At 40.9% G+C, this 27,168-nt stretch overlaps 1 protein-coding gene across 2 annotated transcripts; it reads left to right on the top strand.

The window, feature by feature from the left end:
- The first annotated feature begins 2,303 nt into the window (after positions 1 to 2,303).
- SFT2D1 (SFT2 domain containing 1) lies at positions 2,304 to 21,331 on the top strand. Of its 2 annotated transcripts, XM_009557724.2 has the most exons (9): positions 2,306 to 2,447; positions 7,980 to 8,066; positions 10,508 to 10,590; positions 13,142 to 13,223; positions 15,561 to 15,596; positions 16,343 to 16,401; positions 17,800 to 17,829; positions 19,161 to 19,196; positions 20,765 to 21,331. In XM_009557724.2, exons 1-9 carry the CDS (start codon positions 2,385 to 2,387, stop codon positions 20,772 to 20,774), a joined length of 486 nt encoding a protein of 161 aa, XP_009556019.2. In that variant the 5' UTR covers positions 2,306 to 2,384; the 3' UTR covers positions 20,775 to 21,331. The 2 variants fall into 2 exon arrangements, with proteins under 2 accessions (XP_053917291.1, XP_009556019.2); XM_054061316.1 differs by lacking the exons at positions 15,561 to 15,596; positions 16,343 to 16,401; positions 17,800 to 17,829; positions 19,161 to 19,196; positions 20,765 to 21,331 and adding an exon at positions 13,759 to 14,342 and having other exon boundaries at positions 2,304 to 2,447.
- Positions 21,332 to 27,168: the final 5,837 nt, after the last annotated feature.

The raw sequence follows: 27,168 nt of genomic DNA, 5'->3' as shown, positions 1-27,168 counted from the left end.
ACCCTTCTTCCAGTCACCAGGGACTTCTCCTGACTGCCATGACTTTTCAAATATCATGGAGAGTGGCTTGGCAACCACATCTGCCAATTCCCTCAGGACTCTGCGATGCATCTCATCAGGTCCCATGGCCTTATATATGTTCAGGTTCCTTAGGTGTTCGTGAACCTGATCCTTCTCTACTGTGGGAGGAGTTCTACCCCCCAGTCACCATCTTGCTGTCCCAAATCATTGGCAACACTTCAATGCCATCAATTCCGAGGGCTACTTCTGGGCTTTTTGGACCTCATCTTCTATCTTTCCATTGCTTAAAGTAGCTGTCCTATCCTGCTCACTATACATCGATTTTTGATGTATAGTGCTCACTATACATCGATTTTTGAAATTATATGTAAAGGCTGGTCCTGCCGATATTGATATTAAAAGAAGTAATTATAAGGTTCATCACCCTAATTCACCAGACTGAAACTTAGGCGCCTGGTGTGATCTAGTCACCCATGCTTCCTGTACAGTCACCAGAAAGCAGAAGACAATCTCTCCCTCACTAAAATAACTGCCTTATATGAGAGAAGCGCCTCCTGAGAGTGCTGCTCTATGACTGTAGCAATCCAGAAAACTAATCTGACATTTGGCTTAATTTTTTGGCTGCATCTAGTGAAATTAAAATAAATAAATAAATAAATAAAGTATTAAAGAAAGCAGCTGTGATTTTGAAAGCCCAAAATCTGCTTGTTGGAGATAGCGTAGGAGATGTGTCCCTCTTATGAAGGTTGTGAACAGATCATCTGGTGGGATTTAACGTCTACTTGAACATCTCTGAGTGCTGGGATTGCTGTGAGGGCAAGTCCAGAGAAGATACACTCCCTGGCAGCATGCTGGATCCCCATGCCTGGACCTTGCAGAAGACTTTTGTGAAGGTACAATCAGTGACACCTCTCTGGCCTGCTCCCCACTGCTGCTTACCTCTGTGATTCCCAGTACTAGCACTTCATTGTCCAACTTGGAACAAAAAGGTACTCCATTTCCGTAAGTGTACAGGAGGGCAGGCTGGGGAAGCCGAGGTATATATGAGGCTTGTTGCACTGGTCTCAGAGCTATAGAGAGGTGACACACATCACTGCTACCGCCACAAAGTTAAAAAAAGGTGTTCCCTGGGGAACCATGCTATGTAGCAGCTAGTGAAGCCACAGAGCACATACCCAGAGCCTGCCCATGTGAGGGACCAGGGTCCTAGTGCTTGGTTAACTGCACATCTTGCACATAGCCTACCACAGCCTCTGCAAGGAGCTTGAGCACAGTCCTTTCTCTCCTCTAACTCAGTGGGCTGGGGCTGATGGTACAGGCAGGGCTAAATCCGGCGCAGGCCAGGCTGCCCAAGCTGACCCCTGTGCTCGAGGATGCAGCAGCCAGAGCCCTTCCCTCTGCGGCACCATCGCGCCCTGAATGCAATTCCAGCAGGATCACAGAGCCAGAAGAAACCCACAAGGTTCATTAAGTCAAACTCCTGTCCCTGCAGAGGACAATCCCAATGTTCACACTGTGTGTCTGAGTGCGTTGTCCAAATGCTTCCTGAATATTTTCAGGTTTGGTGCTGTGACTGCTTCCCTGGGGAGCTGTTCCAGTGCTCCACCACCCTCTGGGTGAAGAACCTCTTCCTAATATCCAATCTAAACCTCCCCTGGCACATCTTCCTGCCATTCCCTTTCGTCCTTCCATTGGTCACCAGAGAGAAGAGATCAGCGCCTGCTCCTCCTCCTTCGCTTGTAAGAGAGCAGTAAACTGCTATGAGGTCCCCCCTCCATCTCCTCCAGGCTGCACAGACCAAGTGACTTCAGCTGTTCCTCATGTGGCTTCCCCTCTAAACACTTCACCAACTTTATGGCCCTCAAAGGGCCACGTGCAGTCCAGGTGTCACCATTCTGTATCATAGAATAGTTTGGGTTGGAAGGGACATTAAGGATCATCCAGTTCCAACCCCCCTGCCATGGGCAGGGACATCCCACTAGATCAGGCTACCCAAGGCCCCATCCAGCCTGGCCTTGAACATCTCCAGGGATGGGGAATCCACAGCTTCCCTGGGCAGACTGCGCCACTCTCATAGTGAAGAAATTCCTCCTTATGTCTAGTCTAAATCTGCCCCTCTCCAGTTTATACCCGTTCCCCCAGTCCTACCACTACAAGCCCTTGTGAACAGTCCCTCCCCAGCATTCCTGTAGGCCCTTTAGGTCCTGGAGCCCGCTATCAAGTCTCCGCTCAGACCCCCCCCCGCCAGGGTAAACCGCGCAACAAACCTCCCCGCCTCGCGCCCGCCCCCGCCCCACGGGTGGGCGGGGCCGGCAGAGGCGCGTCACTTCCGGTTGGGCCCGCGGCCCTGCCTCAGAGAGAGCATGGAGAAGCTGCGGCGGGTGCTGAACGGGCAGGATGAGGAGGAGCAGGGGATTACGGCGCAGGTACTGCCGGGGGGGGGGTCTGGCGTGCTTCCCGCTGCCCGCACCGGCGCCCTAGTGGCGGCTTCCCCCCCCCGCACCTTCTCCCCTCACACCTTCCCCCCGCACCCCTTCCCCCCGCACCTCCCCCCCACCTCCCCCATCCGCGGTGCGGGGTCGCTGAGGCCTCCCTAGCCCGCGCCCATTCCCCGCGCGTCCCCCTCCCAGGGGCCTGCACAGGGACGGGGTGTGCGGACGGACGCCGAAGGGCGAGGTTTGTGGGCACCAGGGAGCCTCCCTGGGAGTAAGAGTTTTGGCAAATTTTCTGTGTGCGGCGAAGCTCTTTGTTGTGTTGGTGGTTTGGGGTCCTTTAGTTTTATTTTCCGTGTCCTGCCTCGAGATAAGAGGGTCTCCTTATCTTGTGTGTGTATTTCTCCTGCATGGCCTTAGTACGTAATCGGTTAAACAGTAGTTTTTATTTTTAAATTGCTTGTCCATTTCTCCATTTGCAAGAGCTCTGACGTACTTTCTCTAGACAGAGAGTTTTATGCATATTGTGCTGACGGTCCTTCTTCTGCCCTATAGTTCTCAAACACAATTTAATTTTTCTATTATTTCCCACTATCTTCCTTATTGGCAGTTTTGGGTTTATTTGTGTTTTGGTTTGTTTTTTTTTTACTGGGCTTCAATACCAAGCATTACCGAGGCTTCACTGCTAGGCTGAGGCAGAACTTAGCCTGCTTCTAAAGAACCATTTGTACTATCAGCTCCTTTTCAATTGGTGTGACTGCAGGTCACATGGAATGTCTTGATACTGTGTGCTGCAAGGTGCTGGAGCTTAGTGGAGGATGCTGGAATGTAGAGCAGCCTGGATCTGAGCTACAGCTAATAAACCTTGCTGAACCAGCACAGTCTCAGTATAGTTAGTGTCTGTGGCATAATACTAGTTCCAGCAGCATGCTCATATGCTTCACTTGTCTTTGCACTGAGTTCCTGCTAGCCTACAAGGTTTGTGAGCTTGGTCTCTTTGCAACAGTAAAGCAGCTAAACTGTGTCCAGTCTGGGAGTGGTGTAGCATCTGTGACCTTTCACACCAGAGCTGTCTGCCAGCAATTAGGGAGGAATGTTTCACCTTCTGATTTTACAGATTATCAAAGAAATACTTAAATTTCTGTTAATCTCAGTTCATTTCCAACACAATTAATTAATCTGCCATCCCCAGGTCCCTGTTACATGAGATACATGATAGTGACATACAGTTCTCTTTTACTGGATGTTGTGATGATTGTTTTAAGGCAGCAGTCAATAGGTAAATGCCAAAGTATTTAATAATTTTATATTTGAGGTGTATATCCTGAGGAGAGGACCAAGCTAAAAATATGCTCTTTGTTAGATGTCAGTAACTCAGGTATGTATGATTTGCTGTTACATGTAATAATGCTGTAGCTGGAGAAGGCTTTAAATATGAAAAATCTGCCCATATTTAAAGCTTATCCAGTGCATGTAAGAAGAAAACATATTGCAAAGGGGATTCATGCTGATAAGATGAACCAGAAAGGTCTTCTTTAAAGTAAATAAATACTCACCACCTCAGATGTTTAGGTTAGGTGACTTCTCTGTTGTAGGTTTCTCTCAAAGTACCAATGTATTTCTAGAACACTGGAAATCAAGCCTCTTCTTAGTGAGGAAATTCATGTGACATTCACTAAAGCTCTGGCTTTACAGATGGATGGTGTTGACTTTTTTTAAAGTGTGTATAATAGAGCAAAAAGTGTATGCATCCATACAGAAAAAGGACACTTTTTAAGAGGTGAGGTTGTGGGGAATAGAAAATGTAAGGTTCTATATTTTGTGTGTAAAATCTTCAACTGTTTTATATTTCTGGAAGCAAGTCATGTGTTGGGTTCAAAACAATGGCCCTCTCTTTAGAATAGCTGATAGTTTTGTAATAGCCATCATATGGTTTACGTTCATAGATGTCTCCATATTCTGTTCCTCCTTGGGTTTTTTTCAGAGCTGTTAGCATGAAGTCAGCAGTAATTCCTGTTAAATAGAAAAAAGTATATAGCGACACAATTGTACGATGATTCAATAAAGCCTTTTTCTATACTTTCTAAACTCTTGCTGCAATTAGGTCATTTAATCTAAATATTAAAAAAAGGAATTAAAGGAATTTATTACAAAAAAATCAGTAATAAACTGCAGATTTACCAGTGTAATGATATCAGAGCAGTATTATGCTGCTTAATTTTATCATCACCAAAACTAATGTAGAATCTGTCCATTTGACACATTGGCTTGGTTTCTGGCTGTAGTTTCATGACCATTGTCAGTTGACAACTGCTTAAAGCAGATTTTAGCAAGGAGGAGTAGACTCTAGGTATTGAATTTCTTTTAAGTCTTGATAGAAATACATATAAAAAAGCCTGTAAGGGAAAGATAAAGATATATCTTTATGAAGATTTTTTTAAATGCTTAGGAACTCAGTTCTGCAAGTGTGCTCAATGTTTCTTTGAAATTGAATTTTCTGTTACTTACATGTTCTTGAATTTACTATTAAGAAGAGATGTAATCGTTAACTTCTAGAATCTTTCTTAAAACCTGTAAGAGAAAGTGCTTCTAATTTTTGTTTGCCCCTATTGAAAACTTTTATAAGATAATTAATGTGAGAGGGGTGTAAGATGTTCAAAAACACAAGAAATATTTTTGAGCAAAGACAGCCTTGCAGATTATCATTCATACGATTTGAGTGTCCATAGCAAGCTGTTCAGTAAAGCAACTATTTGTCGCTTGCAACTTAGACTGTTAGACTATTGTGAGACTGTTGCATGTGTTTCAAGAAGTCTGCCTTCCAGATTCCAGTTTCCACTTCCATATGTTCCAAGAGGTCTGTCTTCTAGATTTCAGTTTCAGTTGAGGTTTCCTCTTGATTTCTGGGTGTCTTGGTTATTTCTTTGATGTAATATTTTCTTTGAATGTATGGTGAATAAAAATCTTTGCTTCCTACCCAGGAGTTTGGAGTTAAAGCTTAACTATAGAAAACTAAGGTTTCTATTTGTTGATTTCTGTTTCTTATTACTTAGAAGCAAGCTGATAAGCAGTATAGCAAGAAAGGTATGTTTTACAGGAGCTCCCTTGCTGCCACTACTGCACAGTTCTTCATTTGAATCTTTTCACAGATGTGGAATTTGCATGGCATTTTTTTCAGTCTCTTAAGTAAGAGCTTCTGCTGATGCAGATACTGTAGAACATAATGCCAGATCTTTTGATCTGATATCTAGGATTAGCTGTACATCTTATGTCAGACAACAAAAGAATTGCTTATCACCCTTATGTTGTTTCCTACTTTTGTAGCACAGGCAGCTTAGACTTACTAACTTTTTCTTAGGCCTGCAGTTCAGTCTCTGCGTGTAAGTCTAAGAAACTAAGCTGTTACTTCAGGGTGTCTCGCAGCCTGTCTTCTAGAAATTACTGCTTCTGCAGAATGTACACCAGAATACACTGTGTCAGGTCCTCAGCTTTTACAGATTGTAGCTTGGCATTTTAGGACAAGTTCAAGCGTGTTTTAAGTAGTTGAACTATGTACCCCTTACTCAACTTCTGCAGCAAGATGCTTCACTACAGGGCTGAAACAGACATCTCTGAAAAGTAACCAGTTCAATTCCTTTTGTGAAAGTTGAAAAGTATTAGGTATCGGGGATTAAGGAAGTGCGTTACTAGATCTCCAGTTTCAAGAATTGAAACATTGCATTGACTAGGTTCAGCTTGATAACATAAATGGTCATGGCATCAGGAGTGGTTGGAGGATTAGCCTTCGGTTTAATGCCAATTCATTTATTTATTTTCATTATTTCGCAGAATGCTACGTTGTAGTGCTTTGGCAGCCTTCATGTCACAGCTTATCTTCCTGAAGTTCATGTGCATGTATTGTCAATCTTACATTTTTAAGAATTAATTCCATAAAATGCATTACTCTAGTTTTCGAGTCATATTTAAAATCTTGTGGCATTTTTTGTTCTGAGCCTTTGTGTTGTCCAGTTATTTATGGTGTTAGTATTTTTTTCCACCCAATAACTGTTAGGTATTTACATGAAGATAAAGCTATTTTCAAATTCATATGAAAAATGAGATTTCCTGGTAGGTATTTCAGGTATACCATCAAATATTAAGACTAGAAGTAGAATAGCAGTAAGTGTCAGCAAGGTGCCTGGTATACCTGAAGAAACTATTTACCTTCATGCTTTCCCTGTTTTCTCAGCAATCTGAAATGTGTGTGTTGATAGTAGTGGCCCATCCTCACTTCATTTCTGAGCAGGCATGGAAAGGATTTTTACTTTTGTGTGTGTGTGTACATGTGATTAGTTGTGTGAATAGGTGTAACTAAAAGCGTGATTCAAATTGATATCCTCACTTAGGTCTTGTCTGTACGTCAGACATGTATAGGCATTCAGGAGTATGATTGTCAAATATGATTTGAAATACTAAACCAACTTCCAGTTACTGTTTTTTGTCCGTTTCTTTAATGCATACTTAAGGACAAAGAGTTGGACCTCACAAGGTAAGATACATCTTTGACATTTGGGAATTTCTGTCTTATCTGCTGAATGCGGAAAAAGGGAAAGAAAATTCAGAACAATATTGTATCCCAGCTCTGTATCTGCTCAAACAGTACGCAATTGAAAAGATTATTTTTAGTGTTCTGGACTGCCTCCTTAAGTAGATATTAGAAGTATTCAGTTTGATTAAATAAGGTTAGCATTTTTTTTATAAGTAGAAAGTATTCCAAGCTATTGCATTTGGACATACGTTCAGATGCTGATTGATCACAACACATAAATGTGTACTTCTATGTGGCCCTTTCTTACTATACTAAGTGTGGATTCTTCATTTGTACAGTTGTGAAATCATTCTAAGCAGTAACCACATTTCATTCATTCATTTAATCACTACCTGAAAGAGAAACTTCTCAAAAGAGTAGGAGAAATATCAGTCTTGTTGGGGAAGCCTTAACGTGGGTATTTGATTAATAATACTTGATTGAAAAGGACAGGACATAGTCATCAGAATAGAAAGAACACTAGTTCTTTTCCTGCTTTGTGAGTTACATTAGCTAGCTCAGCTCATTAAAGAGTCTTACAGGTTCTGTATTAACACTGAAGAAGCAGGAGCTAAAATTACCCTTTTCAGCAAGTTAGCTGTCTGGCGAGATAAACTGTGTTAATCTGCCTACACCTTCACCCTGTAAGGAACAGTAATTGAAGTGGAATCATCATGATTGCAGTTACTTCTGTCTACTAACAGGAGAAGGTAGTAATGCCTATAGGAATGTACAGTGCTGCACAAATAGATACGCTCACCTGCAAATAGCTAGCAGGTACATTCATCTGTGTTGGTACAGTTGTGAGAATATTGAATTCCCATTGTGAAGAGAAAGTCTGTTTGAAAGTGGAGCAGTGTTGCTTGAGTTTTGGGATATACCTTCACAGGTTTTGTCTTTTGATTGTTCCTAACTGTGGTTTTAATATTGTTTCTTCTCTCCCCCCCATTCCTGTTAAGGTCCTTGATGCCTCAACACTCAGCTTTGGTACTCGAGTCAAATGGTTTGGGATATGCTTTGTTGCTGGCATTGTGTGTTCTATTCTTGTAAGTAAAGTGACTCTCTTTGCTTTATCTTGTATCCTAAATTTTATATCCATGAATTTAACTTGACAATCAATGTATAATTAGTATGTAGGGACTGTTATGTAAATTATGATTTTCACTGTCTTTCTGCCATTCACAGCAAAGAGCATTTTTATTGTAGTGTAATAAAATTTCTTACTAAAAGGTTTGAACACTGATAAAATATGCTATATTTTTTATTTAGATTTGTCAGTGGTGTGCTAGGAAATTCAATGTGTACTCATTTTTAATCTCCCCAATAAAAAAGGAAAAGGAGAGGGAAGCTTGAAAGGTTTTTAAAGGCTAAAGAAACTACAGGTGTAACATGTTGCACTCGCAAATCAGTAGGTGATGACTGTGGTAGCACACTGACACTTGAAAAACCTGCTGCACTCCTATTGATCTTGTGGCTAACAAATAATTTGTTCATTCTTTAACTTGAGATGTTGGCAGGAGGCTCAAGCCTGCAGTTAAGAGTTGAGAACCATTAATTGATTGTGTCTATCAAAATCTGATATGGGAAACTTGCATTACAAAACAGTTTTTCACCTGCATGGAAAGTCTCAGAAGCAAGTGAAATAACAAAATAATATTGGGGAGGTATCCAGATTGCTAGGTTTTTGTGGGTTTTCTTTCTTTTTTCTTTTTTTTTTTTTTCATTGTGAGGTAGGATGTAGGTTCTTCACAGAGCATGCCTTTCAATGTAAGGGAGTCCGCAGCCTATGGATAATCTATGGGGATTGCATTTGCAGTTTTTGTGGACACATCAGGCAGATTGGCTTGATTTACAGTGCCTTCTGGTAGTATGATGCAGAAGCTTGTCCTGTGTGCGTTAGTTTCGCCTTTTAAATGGACTGCTGCTCTTTCATTTACCATGAAGAGTTTTAAACCAAGGAGACTTAATGTAACGATAGAAACAAGAAGCTGTTGGGAGGCAACCTGTTGGTTGTTTGAGGGACTAATTTAGAGAGAACAGCTTGCGGGATTCTCCTGCGGGTGGAAGCATATGATTCTTTACCAAAACTTGCTGTTTGTTAGATTCCCTGAGACCCAGAGGTAAATCAGAACAATTGTTGGTCTTACCTATGAGAGGTCTTATTTAAGTGGTAGTCAGTTCAATAAAGGAATTGGATATTGGTATCTATGCCAAGTACAGGGACACAAATTCTGGCCAGATGCTTATGTTATAGAAGGCGTAAGTTCTAGGGAGGGAGCTCAAGATTGGATTGGAATATCCCTTTTTCTAGGGTTGCATATTTTTTTTTGCAAGTAATATTTAGCCAATATAATCACAAATGTTACTGCATACCTATTTCTTGATAGGTTAACATCGCTTTTTTTGCTGATTTTTTTTTTTAGTGTTTAATCCTTGTGCCTATTCTATATCATGTGGTGTGAAACTATAAAACAACAGATAAAAGGCTTTAGGATCCTAATTTCCTAATGTTTCCTTGAGTTTGATAGATAAGAGTTAAAAAAAAAAATCTGATGTGTTTGTGGATCTTGTATCTTGTATTGTTTGGAGGCAGCTCCCTACCTAAGCTTTGCCACGTGAATCTGAGAGCTGGCATCTCCACCTTCTTTCTCAGATTAAGAACCTTTTGGTATATTTATTATGTGCTTGGCTGGCCAAAATTGGGTATTCTAGTCTTTGCAAAGTGTCTGTAGGCTTTTCTTGTAGAGTATAATTACACTCTTCTCCTGCGGTGTTCCATGGCTGCTTGTCCTGTGCTTTCTGCAAACCGACACCACAGACTCCCACTGAAATTGGAATTGTATAGAATATAGTAGTGGTTTTTTTTGCTCAGCAGGATGTAGTGTCCACATCACAGCTTAAAAAAATTAAAACCCAAACAAACTGGAGAAAAAAAAAAAAAGTCCTTTTAGATTAGAATCTTTTTTTCCCTGAACATGATAGGGACTGTGATCAGCAGAAGGATTTGAGGGGTTTTTCTGTTTAGTGGAAGCTAGAGATGTCTGGAAGTAAAAGTTCTAAGGTATTTCCATCAGCCTCAGTGCGCATCTAGACTGTGAGTCCTGATGGTTGTTTGGAGGAGAAAGTTGGATATCTTTATGACATTTTCCTTTGTGTGCAGAGGTGTATGATGTATAGTGGGGAACAGTAACAAAACTGGAAGTGCCATAAATAGAATATAAACAGTATGAATAAATGTTATAAACAGTATAAATAAGCAATGCCTAGTTGTAAAAGTTGTGAAACTTAGTAAATGAATACATTATTGCCAGTAGGTGGCAATAGAAGTATGCTGAATATTGACTACTACAAATCTGAGAACAGTATACTCTGACAGTATGTGTTAGAATGACATTCTTCATCTGGAAACATATTTATGGACTATATAATGTAAATAAATTCAATTAACCAATTAAAAAAAAACATACAAATAACCTATCTTTTATAGGGAACAGCATTGCTATGGCTTCCGAAGGGGATCAAGCTTTTTGCAGTGTTTTACACCCTGGGAAATATTGCTGCATTAGCCAGGTACAATTTCTTAATTATCGTTATTAGAAAAGTACTATTTTTTATCTATATTTCCAATTGCTTTTACTCTCAAGTGCTGACTATGTAATGTATGAACAATGTTGTTTTCATATTGAAATGCTAGTAACATTTTGTTTGCCTTAACAATTTTGCGATTTGCAATCAGCGAACAGTAGGTATTCACTTGTTATTGCCCCATTGTAATATTTTATGTGATTATTTTGTGACGCATCACAACTGCTATCTGAAGCATGAGGTACCTCAGTTTCAGGGGCAAACTCTGCCCACTGTGTGGATGCTTTGTTACTGGAAGGAGCTTTTGTTTTTAACAGAGAGATCATCCTGTTTCTCGGAAAACCTTTTGAAAAAGGAAAGAGTCGTGAAATCCTCATTGAATTTCAAATTCAAATTCAAAATTTCAAGCCAGCAGAATCTAAAAATTGTTCACAGTGTATTTTAAACTCTGCTTGTTTCTTTGCAGTGTTCCCTGTAGCAGTTAGCCTTAAAAGATTTGCAGAAGGGACTTCCTAGGATATAAAACTCTTCTTTCACTGTTTGAAGGAGTTGTAAGAAACAACTTAATGTCAATGAAGTATTTTCAGTTTCTATTTCTTTTCCTTACTATCTTAGCATAGTTGAAGCATGGCCGTGAGACTTATTACTCATGGAGTCTACTCTTGACTTTCTTGGGCTCTATGGTTTTAGTTAAGTCACTTAAGGCTTGAGTCAAGGCATTGTTAATCTGTTAAAACTCGGGCAATGCACCACTAATGTGCAAAATGTGCTGGTGTACTGTTCTTCCTCAACAAATTTTTTAGGGGACAGAGATGTTTATACTGGAATTGAGTGTTTCATGTGTATATTCCATCTCCTACTAAAACAACGAAAAGTTAATATTGAAGGAAGGCAAAATGGAGTATTTCCCTTTCTTTCCGTTACCTTTTTCTTTATTGTTTGTTGGGGTTTTGTTTGTTTGTTTATCTAGTATATTTTGTGTGGTTTTCACTGCTTCAAATTATATTAATATTTTAGAAACTTGATACTAATCAAGTCTAATTGTCAGCGAACTAATAGGAAAGCTTTTACAGACTGGTATTTCTTTGAGGAGAATGCTGAAAACCGTTAGTCTTGACTCCAACTAAAATTAGAAATAAAAAGAAGGCCCCTTCCCTGTCAGTAGTCCTTTTAGATATAAACAGGCAGCTGTGTTCTACGAACAACAGGAAATAACAGTAAAGTCCGAAATTGGTAAAGAGATTTTTCAGGTTTTTTTCCTAGTCAATTTAAACTGTATGCCGTTCACACTTTAAATATTCTGGTCTAGCCTGGTTTTACTATAATTTCCTATCCACAAACAGGAAAACAATAATGCTTATTTGATTATCCTCTGGGATGATAAATTTGTCCTACAAAATGTATTGTGTATAAGAAATATGCTGTGTAAGTTGAATACTTCCAGAATCTTTTTCCAGCCTTTCTGCTCCCTAATTTTATGGCTTTGCAGCCCAGAATAAAAATAGTGAGGAAAAAGTAAGTTTGGATTGCAGTGAATTTAAAACACATTTTTCCATTGAATTATCTATTGAATTTGGAAAACATTTTTGGCTGTTTAATTTGGACTTTAAAGGTCTGTCTATGCAACTTAAGAGAAAAAAAAACTGTGAAGAGAAGGCAGATATATACACAGAGTTGCTGGCAGGGGATTCAGTTTACTGCTTGGGATGTTAATTCACCTGTTTCTTCTGTCTTAGATGTGTTCTTCACCAGGTTTATGACTGGTTTCAGGAGGGAACTCCACTAAACTCTTCCCTCCTACTAGTTGTTTCATTTCATGTAAATAAATATTAATTAGAAAAGGAGCTAAGCTAGGTTTCTTGCTCTGTAGTAAAGTATTCAGACCACCACAAGGTTACAAGCACTGAATGTTTGTAATTTCTGTGAAGCAGAAGGGCTTGAATGAAATTCAAGTGACTCCTCTCACAATATTTGAACACAGGTATAGCGTAGCATTTCCAATGCTTTTCATTCTCCTTTCAAGTTAGCTACAGAGTAGAAGAGAGCAGGAGGATTTCATACAACCTGTTGAACTTTTTCCTCCTTTTTTTGCTTGTTAATTTTGGGCAGAGAGTTAGAGCTACCCTGTAATGTTGCACACTACCTGGGTAAGAAGTTTATTGTTAAACAGATTTTTTTTAATGGAAGTTTGATCTTTGTATTCTTTGCATTCTTTTGGTAAGTCATTTCTTATAAGAACCTTAACATGGACTTCAGTAGACTTCAACTTAACAACCCTCTGCTATGAGTGGTAATGTTTCAGAAAGAATTTCATGACCAAGGGTGACTCTGTATATAAGCTGTTTCCAGGTCTAAATTCATGGAGTATTTCACCTTTCATTTGAGTGGGTCTCTGTGGGTAAACACCGTGAATCCTTTTTTTAAAGCCTTTGTTCTCATCTAAGTGTTGGAAAACGGCTTGATTATCTATTGTCTTTTACAAAGATTTATTTTAAAGTGATTTACCACTTGTTTTGTTTTTTTCCCCTCCTATTAGTACATGTTTCCTGATGGGGCCCCTGAAGCAACTCAAAGCAATGTTTGAGCCAAAAAGATTATTAGCTACAGTTGTGATGTTGGTAAGTATACTATTGTTACTTCCTTCTGCTAAAACACTTTCATTTAGCCTCAGAGCTAAATTTGAGGCTATGCTAAAGGGAAGTTATTTCTCAGTCTACCTCTTCTTTGTACTGAGTAAGGATGATCAAGCTGATGTACTCACTGTGTTGTAAGGATTATCTAACTACTTTCTACGAGCCTGTGGTTTTTTTGCTTAAGATTTTTTTTTTTAAATTAGTCGTTTGGAGTAAAATTATCTTTAGAAATATTTTTTAGTAAATGCTAATATTATGTTGATTGATCTATTTTCTACAACAACTTCTTCAAGAACAAGGCTAAAGAAACTTTCCAGCTACTGTGATCATGAAGTCTAGCTTCACAGTTGTTTGTTGGCTGTGGCTCTGTTTATGTAGTTTAGTGGTTCAGCACTTTCAAAGCAACAGAGAAAATTAATTTCTCTCTCCGAAGTCTGGGGAGCCACTTGTTCAGTTTCACAGTTCTCCATTGTGAGCTCCTTAGCTCTTTTACCTCCATGAGTATAATTTCTTTTTCCAGGATGGAAAAAATGGCCCCACCCCCAATCTCAGAATTCCTATCCCAAAATTTGATAATAAAGGCAAGTTTCTGCCCTTGCTGCTTCTGCTTTGTACTGTTTGCTGTCTTGTTGTCTCTTCTGATTTGTTTCAACTTTTTTTTTCAAATGTAGTTGGCTGTCCTGTTCTATTATATAGCTTTTTTTTCTAGTTGATTACTGTCAATGTGGATAAGAAGCCCTTAGTAGATTCTTTCTGGATGCCTATCATATGGATTGTATATTCTTTCTCTCATATACACATGAAAAAAAAGTTATAATCTTGTTTGAGAAGCTCATGTTTGCCCATCTCTTTTGGAGAAGCGACTTGATCCTGGCTTGAACTCTGAGGTTTGTTCAAGAGGTGACTTTTTGCCATGTCTTCTAAATCATACCATGTTACAAATTCTAGAGAAGTTATGTTTCATAGGTCTGCAGTAAAAATGTCAAAGTATACTTCCAGTTCTCTAGAGCTTGTGTTGTTTGAGCGTGAATTCTCCAACACTTTGCAGATGTGGGCTTTTTCTGATCAATCCAGACTCTAAAACAACCAGCACAGCAATTATTTGCTCTGCCATCCACTGTGCTTGTGACAAAGAAAATGACTTGCTTTGAAGGTGTGGAAGCAAGACATGTTGAGGAAATGGAAGGATAAGAGTAGAAAAAAACATCACAGACCTAGCTACCTAACTTTGCAGAGAACTACCAACAAGGTTAGGAAAAGACAGAATAAAAGATCTCATCTATTAGGGCACAGGAACATTGAGCGAAAGCTAAGATTGTTAGGATGGAAGATTTCAGTTAATACAGAGAACAACTGGAAAACTTCTGGAGTTCAGGAAACTTTTGATATATTTGACTGTTTTCTTGCCTACCCTAACACAAAGCGAGAATTGTAGGAGACTCAGGAATCGTAAATATGTTTGGAAATCTTCAAAATTTCAAGAGTATGTTATTTTTGTTTTTTCCGTGAAATGCTAACAGTTTTTTTTCAGTAAAAATGAATTCCGGGTTCTGTTTTCTGCTATGTGCATTAACAAATGGAGGGAGCCTGGTGAGATTTAGTGGAAAAGTTCAAAGTGATGGTTGAACTTCTGCAAATGGTGTGATTAATTTGGCATAGTAAACTATATGTTGTAATGTTCCATCAGAGGTTTGTGAGTAGTTTGAATAAATCTTCATGTGAGATTTTTTTACTGTGTAAAGCTGCTGCCTAGTGGGCTCTTCATTACTGTCAGAAAATGAAAAAACAAGCAGCAGAGCCTGTGTTTGCCAAATACTGTAATTGTGAATGGAAGTTTTTAATAATGGATTGTTCCATTGGTGATGCACATACCTTTCTTGTCAGATGTTAATGTCATGAATACTAGATCCAAAATGATACTATGTACTGAAATAATAGAATAGCAGTTCCCAAACTACTTGGTTGCTTTCAAGCAAGCTTTATCATCTAAGCCCACCTCTTAACAGACCTATCAGTTAAGGCTACACAGACCTGGTTATGTTCCTCCTGGTTTCTGAAGTCAGTTCCTGCCTCCTCTTTCTTCTACAACTTGTCCTAGCCCTTTTGGCCATGGAGCACACCATACTGTTCTTTGGAAAACATCACTTTACATGGAGTTCAGCATATAGAAACTGTGTGATGACCTTTAGTTCTTGCTTGTATCGTGAGTCACTTCTGAAAATGCTGATTACACATTAAAAACCTGAAAACAGTTACTGTATTTGGTTTGTTGTGCATTTGAGTATTCATCTGTTCTTTATCTCTCCTTTCATCTCTCCTCAGCTTTGCCTAGTATTGACTCTGTGTTCTGTATTCTGGGTAAGTGAGAATACATTGTTCCACTAAAGAGCAATCTAGCTTGGTTAGTTTATTAACTGTATTACAGCTTTAACATATGGCTTAGTTGTAGAGGAAAGATGAGCTTGTGTGTGGTATTTGTGTTTTCAACTGCAGTTGAGTTTAGGTGGTGATGAGTCTGCTCAAAGCAAATGCACCCTTCCACCTGCATGTGATGTAGATGAGAATACAAAATCTAGAGCTTCAGGTTTGGTCTGCAAACTAAGAATTAAAAAAAGCAAGACAAAAATATACTTCCCTCTTAGTAATGTGTACATATGTCAGAGAATATCAGAGAATACATAATGGTCTTCAGGAACCACGGGTACAAAATATTTTACTGATTAAGACAAAGGGAGAGAGCAGAACAAGTAATTTCAAGCATCTTGAGTGGAGAAAATAAAAGGCTGTAATTATGGTCCATACCAGTAAATATGTGGCTGAAGTGAACTTCCATATTTGCAGAAGTACAGTATCATGATTGAAAGTGGAAGTGTTAGCATTGCTGCTATTCAGTTTTCAGATCTAGAGATTTTCATAGCATGGTGGCAATGGAGTGACAGACAAAATGAATGGAATGTTGTTAGAGTGGAAAGGAGTAGCAAATTAAGACAAGGAAATTTAGGCATAGTCAGTTAACTAAAGTTTTGACTGAACAGGCTGTTGTGATTGTTTACAGCATAGACTGGTGCAAAATGAACTAACTTGCAATATTTGCTTTTACTTAGTGGAACAAAAAAGGTTTGGCACTGTTATTCTGCATATTGCAGTTCTTGGCAATGACCTGGTAAGATTCTTAAAATTAATTTTAATATATGCTTCCTGCCCCTACACCTGCATGATTGTAAACCTATATATACACTTTGCATAATGTAAGTGTGCCAAAATGCTAGCCTCAATCTTTTTCTAAGCTAGGTTGTGTAACTTCAGCAAAATCTATATGCAATCATCTTGCAAAAATGGTAATTTTAAGTATATTCTGCAATATGTGAACTTACTTGTGGCATTAGGAAAGGAATATATATGCAAAAAGAATCTTATGCCTTTTCTCTGTTGTGAAAGTAACTGTATATTCATATGCCTTGCTTTGATGATCTCTTTCTGGTTTTGAGTTCTAACTAAATTTTAGTTTTTGAAGTGGAAGGAACGAAATAGTATTTTCATAGGATGTGTCCTGTCCCAAGAACATTGAGCGGCACTGGGGAAAGTGGGTGGATGCGAGAGGGTAAATTTATTGCAGCAGGTACTATGATGACCATCTAGGTGCGCTCAACGGCTAGGCTTTGGAATGTGTGAGCGCAGCTCGGTGAATGTTTGCAATCCTGACAGAAGTTTTGGAAGTTACCGTTTTGTCCATGGAGATATAACTGAACATACTTAGTCTGCTTGTCCCAGGCGAATTACTTAGGTGATCCAAGGTGACCACATTTCTTGTTTGAACTTGCCCTGAGTACACAGCATCTGTACTGAACTTGGGTCTGAGGACAAGTAACCATTTGTTCAGGATAGGGACTGTTGAGCATCATGCTCATCATGCAAATAAATGCTTGATACTAGATAGAGGGAGGGCTGCTGCAGGCTCAAGCTATGTTCTACATGTTTGCAGCCGACAGCTTCATGCTTAAGTATCCTAGAGCTTGATGAGGCTTGGCATGAGAACAAAACATAGCTTGGTGGCTTGCAAGGAGCAAGTTTCAGAGGGTAATAAAATCAGCTGTGTGAGTGTCACAGTTATGGGCATGTTATTCATACTGTAGCATATATCTTTATTTAGGAGTATATGAAAAACATGATTAGATGTATATTTGTCTTTTAAACTGGGAAAAGTTGTCTCTATCATCTTGAAGAATACAATTTTCCCAGAAATCTCCTTTCCTTTTGAATCTGATGATAGTAAATCTGCTTTTTTAAGTTCATGTGCAACAGAAGTTATCAACTATATTAAAAAAAAAAAAAAAAAAAAACAACAAACCACACACACACTGGAGAACTAAACCAGGAAATCCTTGGCAGTACATTTTGTTCTTGTCGGTGTGCTTTTTTTCTTGGGTAAGCGTTAAATTGAATATTTAATCCTGTTTAAAGTTAGGTTGCTTTTATTAATGCTGAACTGAGGTGAAATAGTAGGGTTCTAGGAGAGATGTGAACACTGTCAAATACACTTTTTTCATGTGTTTCTTTTCAGGTATAGTCTGTCATATATTCCTTATGCAAGGTGAGTGTGTAATTCCATCTTAATCAGTTATCTTTATGCTAGGAAGGTGGAAGAAGTCTTTAAAGTCAGTATATGAAAAAGACAAACTCTGTCCTTTTAATTTTTAGAAATTGACATAGCTGAACTAAATGGTTCATACAATTTTTAGTTACAAGTGAAGTGCTTAGTAATTCTGTCATTCTAGTTTTCATCATAGAGAATAAACTTGTTTTTGTTTAAATTCTCCAGGAGTTTTAAAATGTGTTGACGCAATTCTGATCCAGTACTTACACTAAAGATATCTTACAGATCTGAGGTGTTAGTTAAAAGCAATCAAGCAAGCATAATTTCCGCTGCTAAGTCTATTTCTGAATTCCTCCATTTTTAGGAGGGGCAAAGGCAATGCTTGATGTTAATTTTCATTATGACAAACTTCTTTTTCTCCTTTCACTCTTGTGTGTACAAAAAATGGAATGAAAGCTAGCCAGACACATAGTGAAAGCATGCAGGTACACAAACTGAAGAATCTACTTTTATATAATGCTTCACATAAAATGCAGTATGGTCTTTCAGTTGGTCGCTGGTCTTTTCTTCCCTAACAACAGTACTCGTTCTAGTCAGAAAAACATTAGGTTCTATGCATCACTTAATTTCTTCGGTTTTATTTGTCTTAGATTTTATGAGCCGAAGAACTGAATTTTACACAGGCTGCTTTTAGTAATACCGCGATTTCTTTAGGGATTATTGAGTTATTTGCTTATGTGGGATTCTGTCATAAATTTCTTGCACAGGCTGCCTTTCTTACAGAAACTCTGATATAAACCATGTTAAATGGTATAAGTTCTTCATTCTGTGGTGTTAGTATGTGCCCTTTAAACCTTTCAGCTGGGCCTTTTTTTTTTTTCCCTACAATCTGAGGGTCTAACTTAAATGTGGCTTGGACTCAAAGCACCTGTGCTTTGCCAGTTGTCTGGACCTGGCATCTCCTCAGCCCTGCCCTTGCTTGCCAACATTTGCAAAATGAGGCTTTGACCTGTGTCTGCTAAGCCACCAAGTGTGCTGCAGAGCAATTGTTAACACCGTGTCTGCATTGTAACGTGTACTTGAGTGTAAACACTGTGGAAGACTTGGACAATATGGGCAGACCTGAGCTTTGGAGTTGGCTTGAGCCTTTGCTTTAGCTGGTGCTGTAGATGTATTCAACATATCAATGGCTGTTAGGGTCCTGCATTTGATGAACTATTGATTTTTCTCTTTAGTTTGTTATATTTTTAGTCTAAAATACATAATGGTTGATAAAGATGAAGAACATAATTATCTTAACTGACTTTTTTTTTTCTTCCTTTTTAAAGGGATGCTGTGATTAAATGCTTCTCGTCCTGTCTAGGGTAAATGAAAACCAAGAACCACTGTATGCTTTAAAAGCCAACTTTTATTTTTCTGTGAATTTTGCTTGGAAAACTGTACTTTTCCACTCATGAAATATGCAGTAACAATTTAATATTTTCCTTGCTTTTTGCATTTGGGGTTTTAAAATTATTTTTACTAGAAACAATTTTAAGAATAACTTGGGTGAACAGTTTGTTTTCCTTGGAACTCATAGGCTTCTTTAACAAAAAAAAGTACATGTAAATACATTGTGCAGAGTAGTCATAAAACTGCCTTGCATTCAGTAACAGTTTATTCCCCAATGGAGGCAAGCCACTAAGAGCTGGGAAGTACGCATAAAGATTTCATTTACAGTTCTGCCTAAAATTTGCAGTGTGCCACTTGTGTTTGTATATTATTCATTGTATGCTTTTCCAAAGACAGAGTTTTATAAACATTGTAAAGATTTGGTAAGTTATATGTTCTTTGAGATGTCTATACATGTGCCTTATGGGAAAAGCTTAATGAAAATATGTGAAAAGTCTGTTTAAAGCTTGTTGGATTTTATTAAAAAGCTATGTTTTAAATGATTTTTTTATTTGCTTTCATACTTAAATACTTTCTACTAAAAGAATTTATGGCTAATGTATAAATGAGATCTGTGAAATAAATTCATTTTCAAGGTGCCTAAACTAATTTTTATTTATTTGTGAATCTGCTATTTATTTATTTATTTGCATAAATATAAAAATATAATGAAAAGTGGGATATGCATATATGCAGATTTGCTGATAAGGTTTGCAGAAGCGACTTAAAAGCTTTTTTTGTGTTGCTGTTTAGACAACTGTTCATTCTGACTTAAACTGATAATTGATAGAAGAGAAATACTCTAATACTTTGACTAGCTTCAAGGAGATGTTCTCATTTCTAGTTTTTTGCAACTAAGAGCTATTTGTGAGTAGGAGCAAAGTTAAATCCTTAATGTTTGGCTGTTATTATATTACAGGAGGTTCTTTTTTAGCACAGGACAGATGTGCTTTATTATCTGTGTTCTAAACCCCAGTTGTTGTGGATTATTTTTTTCTGCTAATCCACAAACAGAAGAAAGAATGAATTTGAGAAGATGTGAGCTGCAGTGTCAGGAACTGGACACCCCCCGCCCCCCAAGTTTTCTAGTATTAAAGTTCAGCTAAAGAGATGAATTGTGGTACATTCCTGTTAAATCTCAGTTTATGTTGCACAACATGTTTTGGGGAAGCTGTATAAAAGGGTGATTGCATGGTTTTGCAGCTAAACTGCCAACCAAGCCACTTAGTAACAATAAATTGCCAGTGAGGCATCCTTCCTAATGGTGAGATAGGACCAGGCAGTTCTGACCCTGCAGCAGGCTCTTGAGCTCGTTAGTTCTGCGTGGTGTAGTGACAGCCTCTCCAGCTCTGCCCATCACAGCCTGATGGTGCTGGTGGACCCTTGTGTGAATTTGCAGTTCCTTTTTAGTTTTCAGTTTGCGTTGAAGGTAAACTACTGTGTGTGTAGGTAGTGATGGATATCATCCTGGAAATGACTGTCACTGCCTCTTCCCCGTTAGGTACTACTGACGATAACTGGCACTGGAAAGAACCCATTCCACCAGTCAGTGCTTCAGGACCAGGTAGTTTTTTGCTCCAGAGATGGTTTTGCCCATCAACCGACAGTTTTGGAACATGATCACTTTCACTGTAATCAATCTATGGTAAATAACAAAATTATCAGTTACCAGAACAGAATGAGTTCAAGAACTAAATCCAAAAATTCTGTGTACTGGTGTACTTTTATATGCACTTAGGTCTGTGATGCCATGTACTGTCTTATTTGTTTTTCTCTTCTGAACACTTACTCACTTTCTTCATCTGCATATGGAGAGCACATGGTGTTCTTTTGTTGGTACTTCTGCTCCTTCACATCCTGTCTTTGTTTGCTGTATATCAGTATTGCAGAAGTTCACAGTTGATGCATCCTCGTTGTATGATGCCTTTTTATGATGGTGTGAAACCATAGATGTGGAGATCTGTATCCCTGTGGATTGCATACATCCTACCCATCTTTTCATAAAATGCTGGTGCTCTAATTAAAATAGTACTTTGAAATAAAATCTGTAGAAATGCCATGACTTCTTAGACAAAGTTTTTGGGTGGTATTAATCTTGTATTCATAGGAAATACATGCTCATTTTATTACTACCACTAGCCTCTGTTATTGTTTAGGGTACTTTAAAAGTTAGAAATGACTGCTCCCTTTCTCAAAAAAAAACCCAAAAAAAATACCTGCTAAGTGTTTTACAATGTGCTGTGCCTCAGTCACAGAAGGATTTCAGGCTAGGAAGAAGGATCTCTGGGCTAGGCTCTTTATTAGGACCTGAGGGAATGGCAGGAAGATGTGCCGGGGAGGTTTAGCTTGGATGTTAGGAAAAGTTTCTTCACCCAGAGGAACAGCTTCCCAGGGAAGCAGTCATGGTGCCACGCCTGACGATATTGAGGAAGCGTTTGGGCAAAGCACTCAGATGTGTGGTGTTAATTTTGGGGTTGTTCGATGCAGAAGTAGGAGTTGGACTCAGTGATCCTTGTTGGTGCCTTCCATCACGGGTCATTCTGTGATTACCAAGCCGAACTGCTCTTGCCTTTAAGTGGCTTGTGTATTTCAGAAGGTTGTGTAGGTGCAGGTCTGCTCTAGGTCTCAGGTTGGCTGATGGCGCTCTTGCCGTGTTTGCCCATTCTTATTCACGGCAATTCAAGTAGTTCACAGAGCTCAAACTATCGTAAATGTTTTGAAGAGAGTGTTTTGGACACTTGAGGACTTCGGGAGGAACTGGGAGCCCGCCTGCCTTCGGGGGCACAATCCCACCCTTCCTTTCCTTTGGTTCTGCCGTGGGCTGGGTGGGAGGCCTGCAGGGAACAGTGGTGGTGCAACCAGCCTGGGAAGAACTGGTGGGCTGAGAGTTGGAGTGGTTCTGCCTGGAGAAGGCTCCAAGGAGATCTTATAGCGATTTTCCAGTGCCTGAAGGGGCTACAGGAAAACTGGAGAGGGACTTTTTACAAGGACATGTAGTGATAGGGTGAGAGGGAATGGCTTTAAAGTGTAAGGGGAAAGATTTAGACGAGACATTAGGAGGAAATTCTTCACAATGACTGCGGTGAGGCACTGGCACAGGTTGCCCAGGGAAGCTGTGGCTGCCCCATCCCTGGAGGTGTTCGAAGCCAGACTGGATGGTGCCTTGGGCAGCCTGATCCAGTGGAAGGTGTCCGTGCCCGTGGCCGGAGGGGTGGAACTGGGTGGGCTTTAAGGCCGCTTCCAACCCATCAACCCATTCTATGATCCCGTGGCCCCCGTCCCCGCCCGCACGCCCACCCCGCACCGGCAGAGGCTGTTCCCAGGGCGGGCGGAGGGTGGAAAGGGGGCGGGCTGATCGAAGGGGGAAAACCGCCGGCGGCTCCACCCCGGCAGCATCCTGTTTCTGGCCCTGGGACTGCGGCGGCGGGGAGGGCGGGTCCTCTCTGCGGCTCCTCCGTGAAGCCGCGGGGCTGCCCAGGTGCCGGCAGCCGCGGAGGCACCGGCGCGGCTGTCGCTGAGCCGGGAGCGGCATCGCCCCGCACCGCTCAGGGTGTCGCTGCTCAACGAGAGGCACCGCTGCGACGAGGAGGAGGAGTGGCTGCGCGGCGGGGCGAGACCGCACGGAGCGCCCGGGGGGGCGTCGCCGCGGCTGGTCCCCAGCTGAGCCCCGCGGGGTGGCTGCCCGCTCCGCCGCGTCCTCTGGCACCGAGGAAACCGCCACCGGGCGCCCGCTGAGCCGCGCCGGCTCGGCCGTGTCCCCTGGCATCGCACCGGGGGAGCCGCAGCCCATCCCCGAGCGCCGCCACGGCGAAGGGACCGAGGAGCGGCGCCGGGAGGGAGAGGAGCCGCAGCGGCGCCCCGCTTCCCCTCCTCCGCCCCCGGCTGGTCTTTAAAGTTTTCTAATCGCTTTGTAAGATGTCCGTAACGTATTTTGTATGTTTGTAGAGAAAAATTCGTTTTTATTTATTGAAATAAACGACTTGGGTTTTGTGTTGCAGCCGCGCTGGGCTGTTCCTGGGGATTCGAAGGACGGAGCTTCCAAACCCCGTTACGTTCTAGCACTCCTCATGCAGGGCTAGGTGCTCATCCGAGATAATAACTCGATAACAACTGGATGGTCGTTATTAAGCAGGTATTGTTTGATTTGCAGCGCCGGGTGAGTGAAGGTCACTCCTCCAAACATGCACAGCAAGCGAGGAAACCGCTCAGCTCTCATGTTACAGATCTGTGCATGTTTATTTCATCTCCCGAAAATGTTTTACATATTCATTTTAATTTTCGAGGCATCATTAACGTATCTCCACGCCTCATTCGCATGTGCCGTCGATCCTTTGAATGGTCATGAGGACCCCTCCTGGGGTCCGAAGATGAATGCTCGAAGTCTTCCTTGTTGGTAAACTTTCCACCTTAGGGGGGTGCAGCCCAAACTTTGAAAAAAGCAGTCCTTTTCTGCTGGCGCAGTGATGTGCCTTCCCTGCTGCCTTATCTTATCCTACAGAGTGCCTGGTCCTCGCACAACTGGTCCCGCATAGAGAAGCTTTTCCCTTAGCTCAAAGCATCTATTGCTAGAAAGGATAGATAACCAGCAGGACCAGAGAGGTCATTCTGCCTTTGTGCTTGACACTAGTGAGGCCGCATCTCAACTACTGTGTTCAGTTCTGGGCTCCTCGCTCCAAGAAGGCTGTTGAGGCTCTCAAGCATGTCCAGAGAAGAGCAACGAAGCTGGTGAGGGGGCTGGAGAACAAGTCTTAGGAGGAGCGGCTGGGAGAGCTGGGGTTGTTTAGCCTGGAGAAGAGGAGGCTGAGGGGAGACCTTCTTGCTCTCTACAACTACCTGAAAGGAGGTTGTGGAGAGGAGGGTGCTGGCCTCTTCTCCCAGGGGACAGGAGAAGGGGGAATGGCCTCCAGCTGCACCAGGGGAGGTTAAGACTGGATATCAGGAAAAAAAAAAATTCACAGGAAGGGTCATCAGGCACTGGCAGAGGTTGCCCAGGGAGGTGATTGAGTCCCTATCCCTGGAGGTATTTATAAGACGGGTAGATGAGGTGCTGAGGGACATGGTTTAGTGGTTGATAGGAATGATTCGACTCAGTGATCTAAGAGGTCTTTTCCAACCTAGTGATTCTATGATTCTAAGCTTATACAATTGCCATTTATCACTGGCTGTGACCACTGGAGTCTGCGCCCTGAAGATGGGGGTGACGGGGCTGATAACCTCAAGGAGAGGGTCTGCCGGCCAAGCATTTTCTTGTCTAGGATGCTGTTGGTAACAGCTACCAACAGCTCAAGCTTCCAACAACATGCTGAGCACGGGGATGCGTCTTGCAGCGAGCACAGTGCTGGGGATGTGGCGAGATAAAGGGAGGTGGGAGAAGGAGCAGCCACCCCGGGGGACCCACGGACAATTGGAGAATGGGGACAGGGGACCGCAGAGGCTTGAGTCTGTCTGCGGGCTCCGTGAGTTCACCCCCTTCCCAGGCAGTAACACATCCCACCCAGCTGCTGTCAGTGGATGAGGTGGAGGAGGGATGGAAGAGTGGGCAGAAAGCAGCAGCATCCTTTGTCAGCGTCTCCCTGTTCTCGGCTGCAGATGTAGCTGATGCTTTCCTGTGCTCTGGGTGTTGGGAGAGGTGAGGAGGGGTAGGAGAGTCTAAGCTACAAAAATTACTGGCAGGAAGGAAAAGGGTCAGTCTTAACAGGCTTACAGTTGTCATCTTGGGTACTTGCTGCCACTCTAGTATTGTTATCCTACCTTTCAGAACAAAAATAAGAACAAAATGTTTACTATCATATGCTAAACGTTTGGCAAATGGGTGTTTGAGCATGTAGGAACATGTTAGGTTTAATTTACTTAGCGAAGTAAAACACAGTTTATTACCACAAACTGAGAATTATATATTTCATATTGATGTCAATTGTTTACACCCAATGATGTCTGTGTTGACTGCTCCACTAAATCATGGGAGATAAACCTTTATGTACATTAGTTGCATAATGTACGGATGTGCTATATTTTGCACACCGTTCCCTTTTGCTCCAGGTTGGTTCAAACTTCTTTTTTTTTTTCCATATTTTTTTTCTGCTGAAATGTCAGGAATGACAGGGGAAACACTTCGAGAGAGTATTTATTAAATTCATTGATATAGCCATTGAAAAAATAATGAACCAACATAATACCAGTATGAAATAGCTATGCTCAAAGAAAAGCATGGGCATGAGAATGTATGGACAATGATCCTGTTAAGCAAATGTAGAGGGTAATTTGTAGTGCTAGCTATGAAACACATATATCTTCATGCCATTTTAACTGAGTTTGCGTGTGGTTCCGCTGTATTCATCAATGTTCAGTAAGATCTTCAAGCAGATCTGCCTTAACAGTTGCAGATTTCCTGCCAAATTTTATTTATGCTGGATTGATGTCAGGCACACTTTGGTTTGTTTGGGTTTTTTTTCCATCTCTTCTAACAAATAGTTAAAACAGTAGTAGTTGAACTGTAGCTGAGTTTTCCTCTTGTGCCTCTTTTGGGAATGCAAGTTTATAAAGGAGCATCCTGGACTCAGAGTTCCTCCTTAAAACTGCTCCATGCTTTCATATCAACTATAATCAGTATATCCAACTGCAACGAAAACTGATTCATTAAAGGTGGAAATATCTCAAAGCTTACTTGTGAAGCTGAAAGCTGCTTTGTTCAAAGTCTGAAGTGCAGCAGATAATTCAATAAATTTGAATGCACAACAGCGGCAAATACAGCATGACTTTGGAGGGGGAAGGCAATGAACAGAACTGACGAGTTTGACAAAGAAGGAACCTGCTCAAAGTACACTAGAAATAGTTGGAGAACTGGGGAAATAGCCAGGTACATTTTATCCTAAAGAATTAATTTGAACAAAGCTATCCAGAGACGAAAGTGCTAAGATCTTTTGTATTTGGTAATTCATGATGAGGGCTAAAGCACATCCCATATGAGGACAGGCTGAGAGAGTTTGGCTTGTTTAGCCTAGAGAAGAGAAGGCTCCAAGGATACCTTCTAGCAGCCTTCCAGTACTTAAAGGGAGCCTACAGGAAAGCTGGTGAGGGGTTCTTTATCAAGGTGATAGGATTAGGGTGAATGGTTTTAAGCTCAAAGAGGGGAGATTTAGAGTAGATATTATGAAGAAATTTTTTGTTGTGAGGGTGGGGAGGCACTGGAACAGGTTGTCCAGAGAAGTCATAGATGCCCCATCCCTAGAGGTGTTCAAAGCTAGGTTGGATGGGGCCTTGAACAGCCTGATCTAGTGGAAGGTGTCCCTGCCCATGACAGGGAGGTTGGAACTGGATATCTTTCAGATCCCTTCCAACCCAAGCCATTCCATAATCATACTTGGCAATTGGAAGCGGGCCTAAGATGGTCTTATCCTGAGATTGGGATATGCAGTCCTGATTTTGGGCTAGATATTAAGAGGCACTGGACTCTCTGGAGTCATGTAACCGATGTCTACTTGGAACAGTACCTCTTTCACTAAATGTTAACATCAAGATTTGTTGTTTTCAGTATTCGCTATCCTTTCTACTCTCTTTTAATTATAAATGATGCCCCTAGGGTTCTGAAATGCCCATAAATCTTACAAGCAATATTAGAAAAGACAGAGGAAGTTAATTCCTACATACTAACAGTAGCTTCTGTTAATTTTGCAAGTAGCTTACCCCCAGCTGCCAGCAAGCCCCAGTGTAAGTACTGAAGTGAGTAAGAACCATTCTTCTGTATTGGTGAACAGATTAGATGCATTCAGTAATACTTTTTCGGTGGCGTAGATCCGCTTCTACCATGAGGACCAACAAGCAGCCTGGAAGTCACTACATTTGTTGTTTACAGTATATTGGCCATCCTCAAGCAGCTTCAGCCTAAGCTTCCCACTCATAACCCTT

The sequence above is a fragment of the Cuculus canorus genome, chromosome 3 (genome assembly GCF_017976375.1).
Source record: "Cuculus canorus isolate bCucCan1 chromosome 3, bCucCan1.pri, whole genome shotgun sequence".
NCBI lineage: Eukaryota > Metazoa > Chordata > Aves > Cuculiformes > Cuculidae > Cuculus > Cuculus canorus.
Note: the sequence above shows the minus strand (reverse complement) of the source record. Positions and strands in the feature narration are given on the sequence as shown.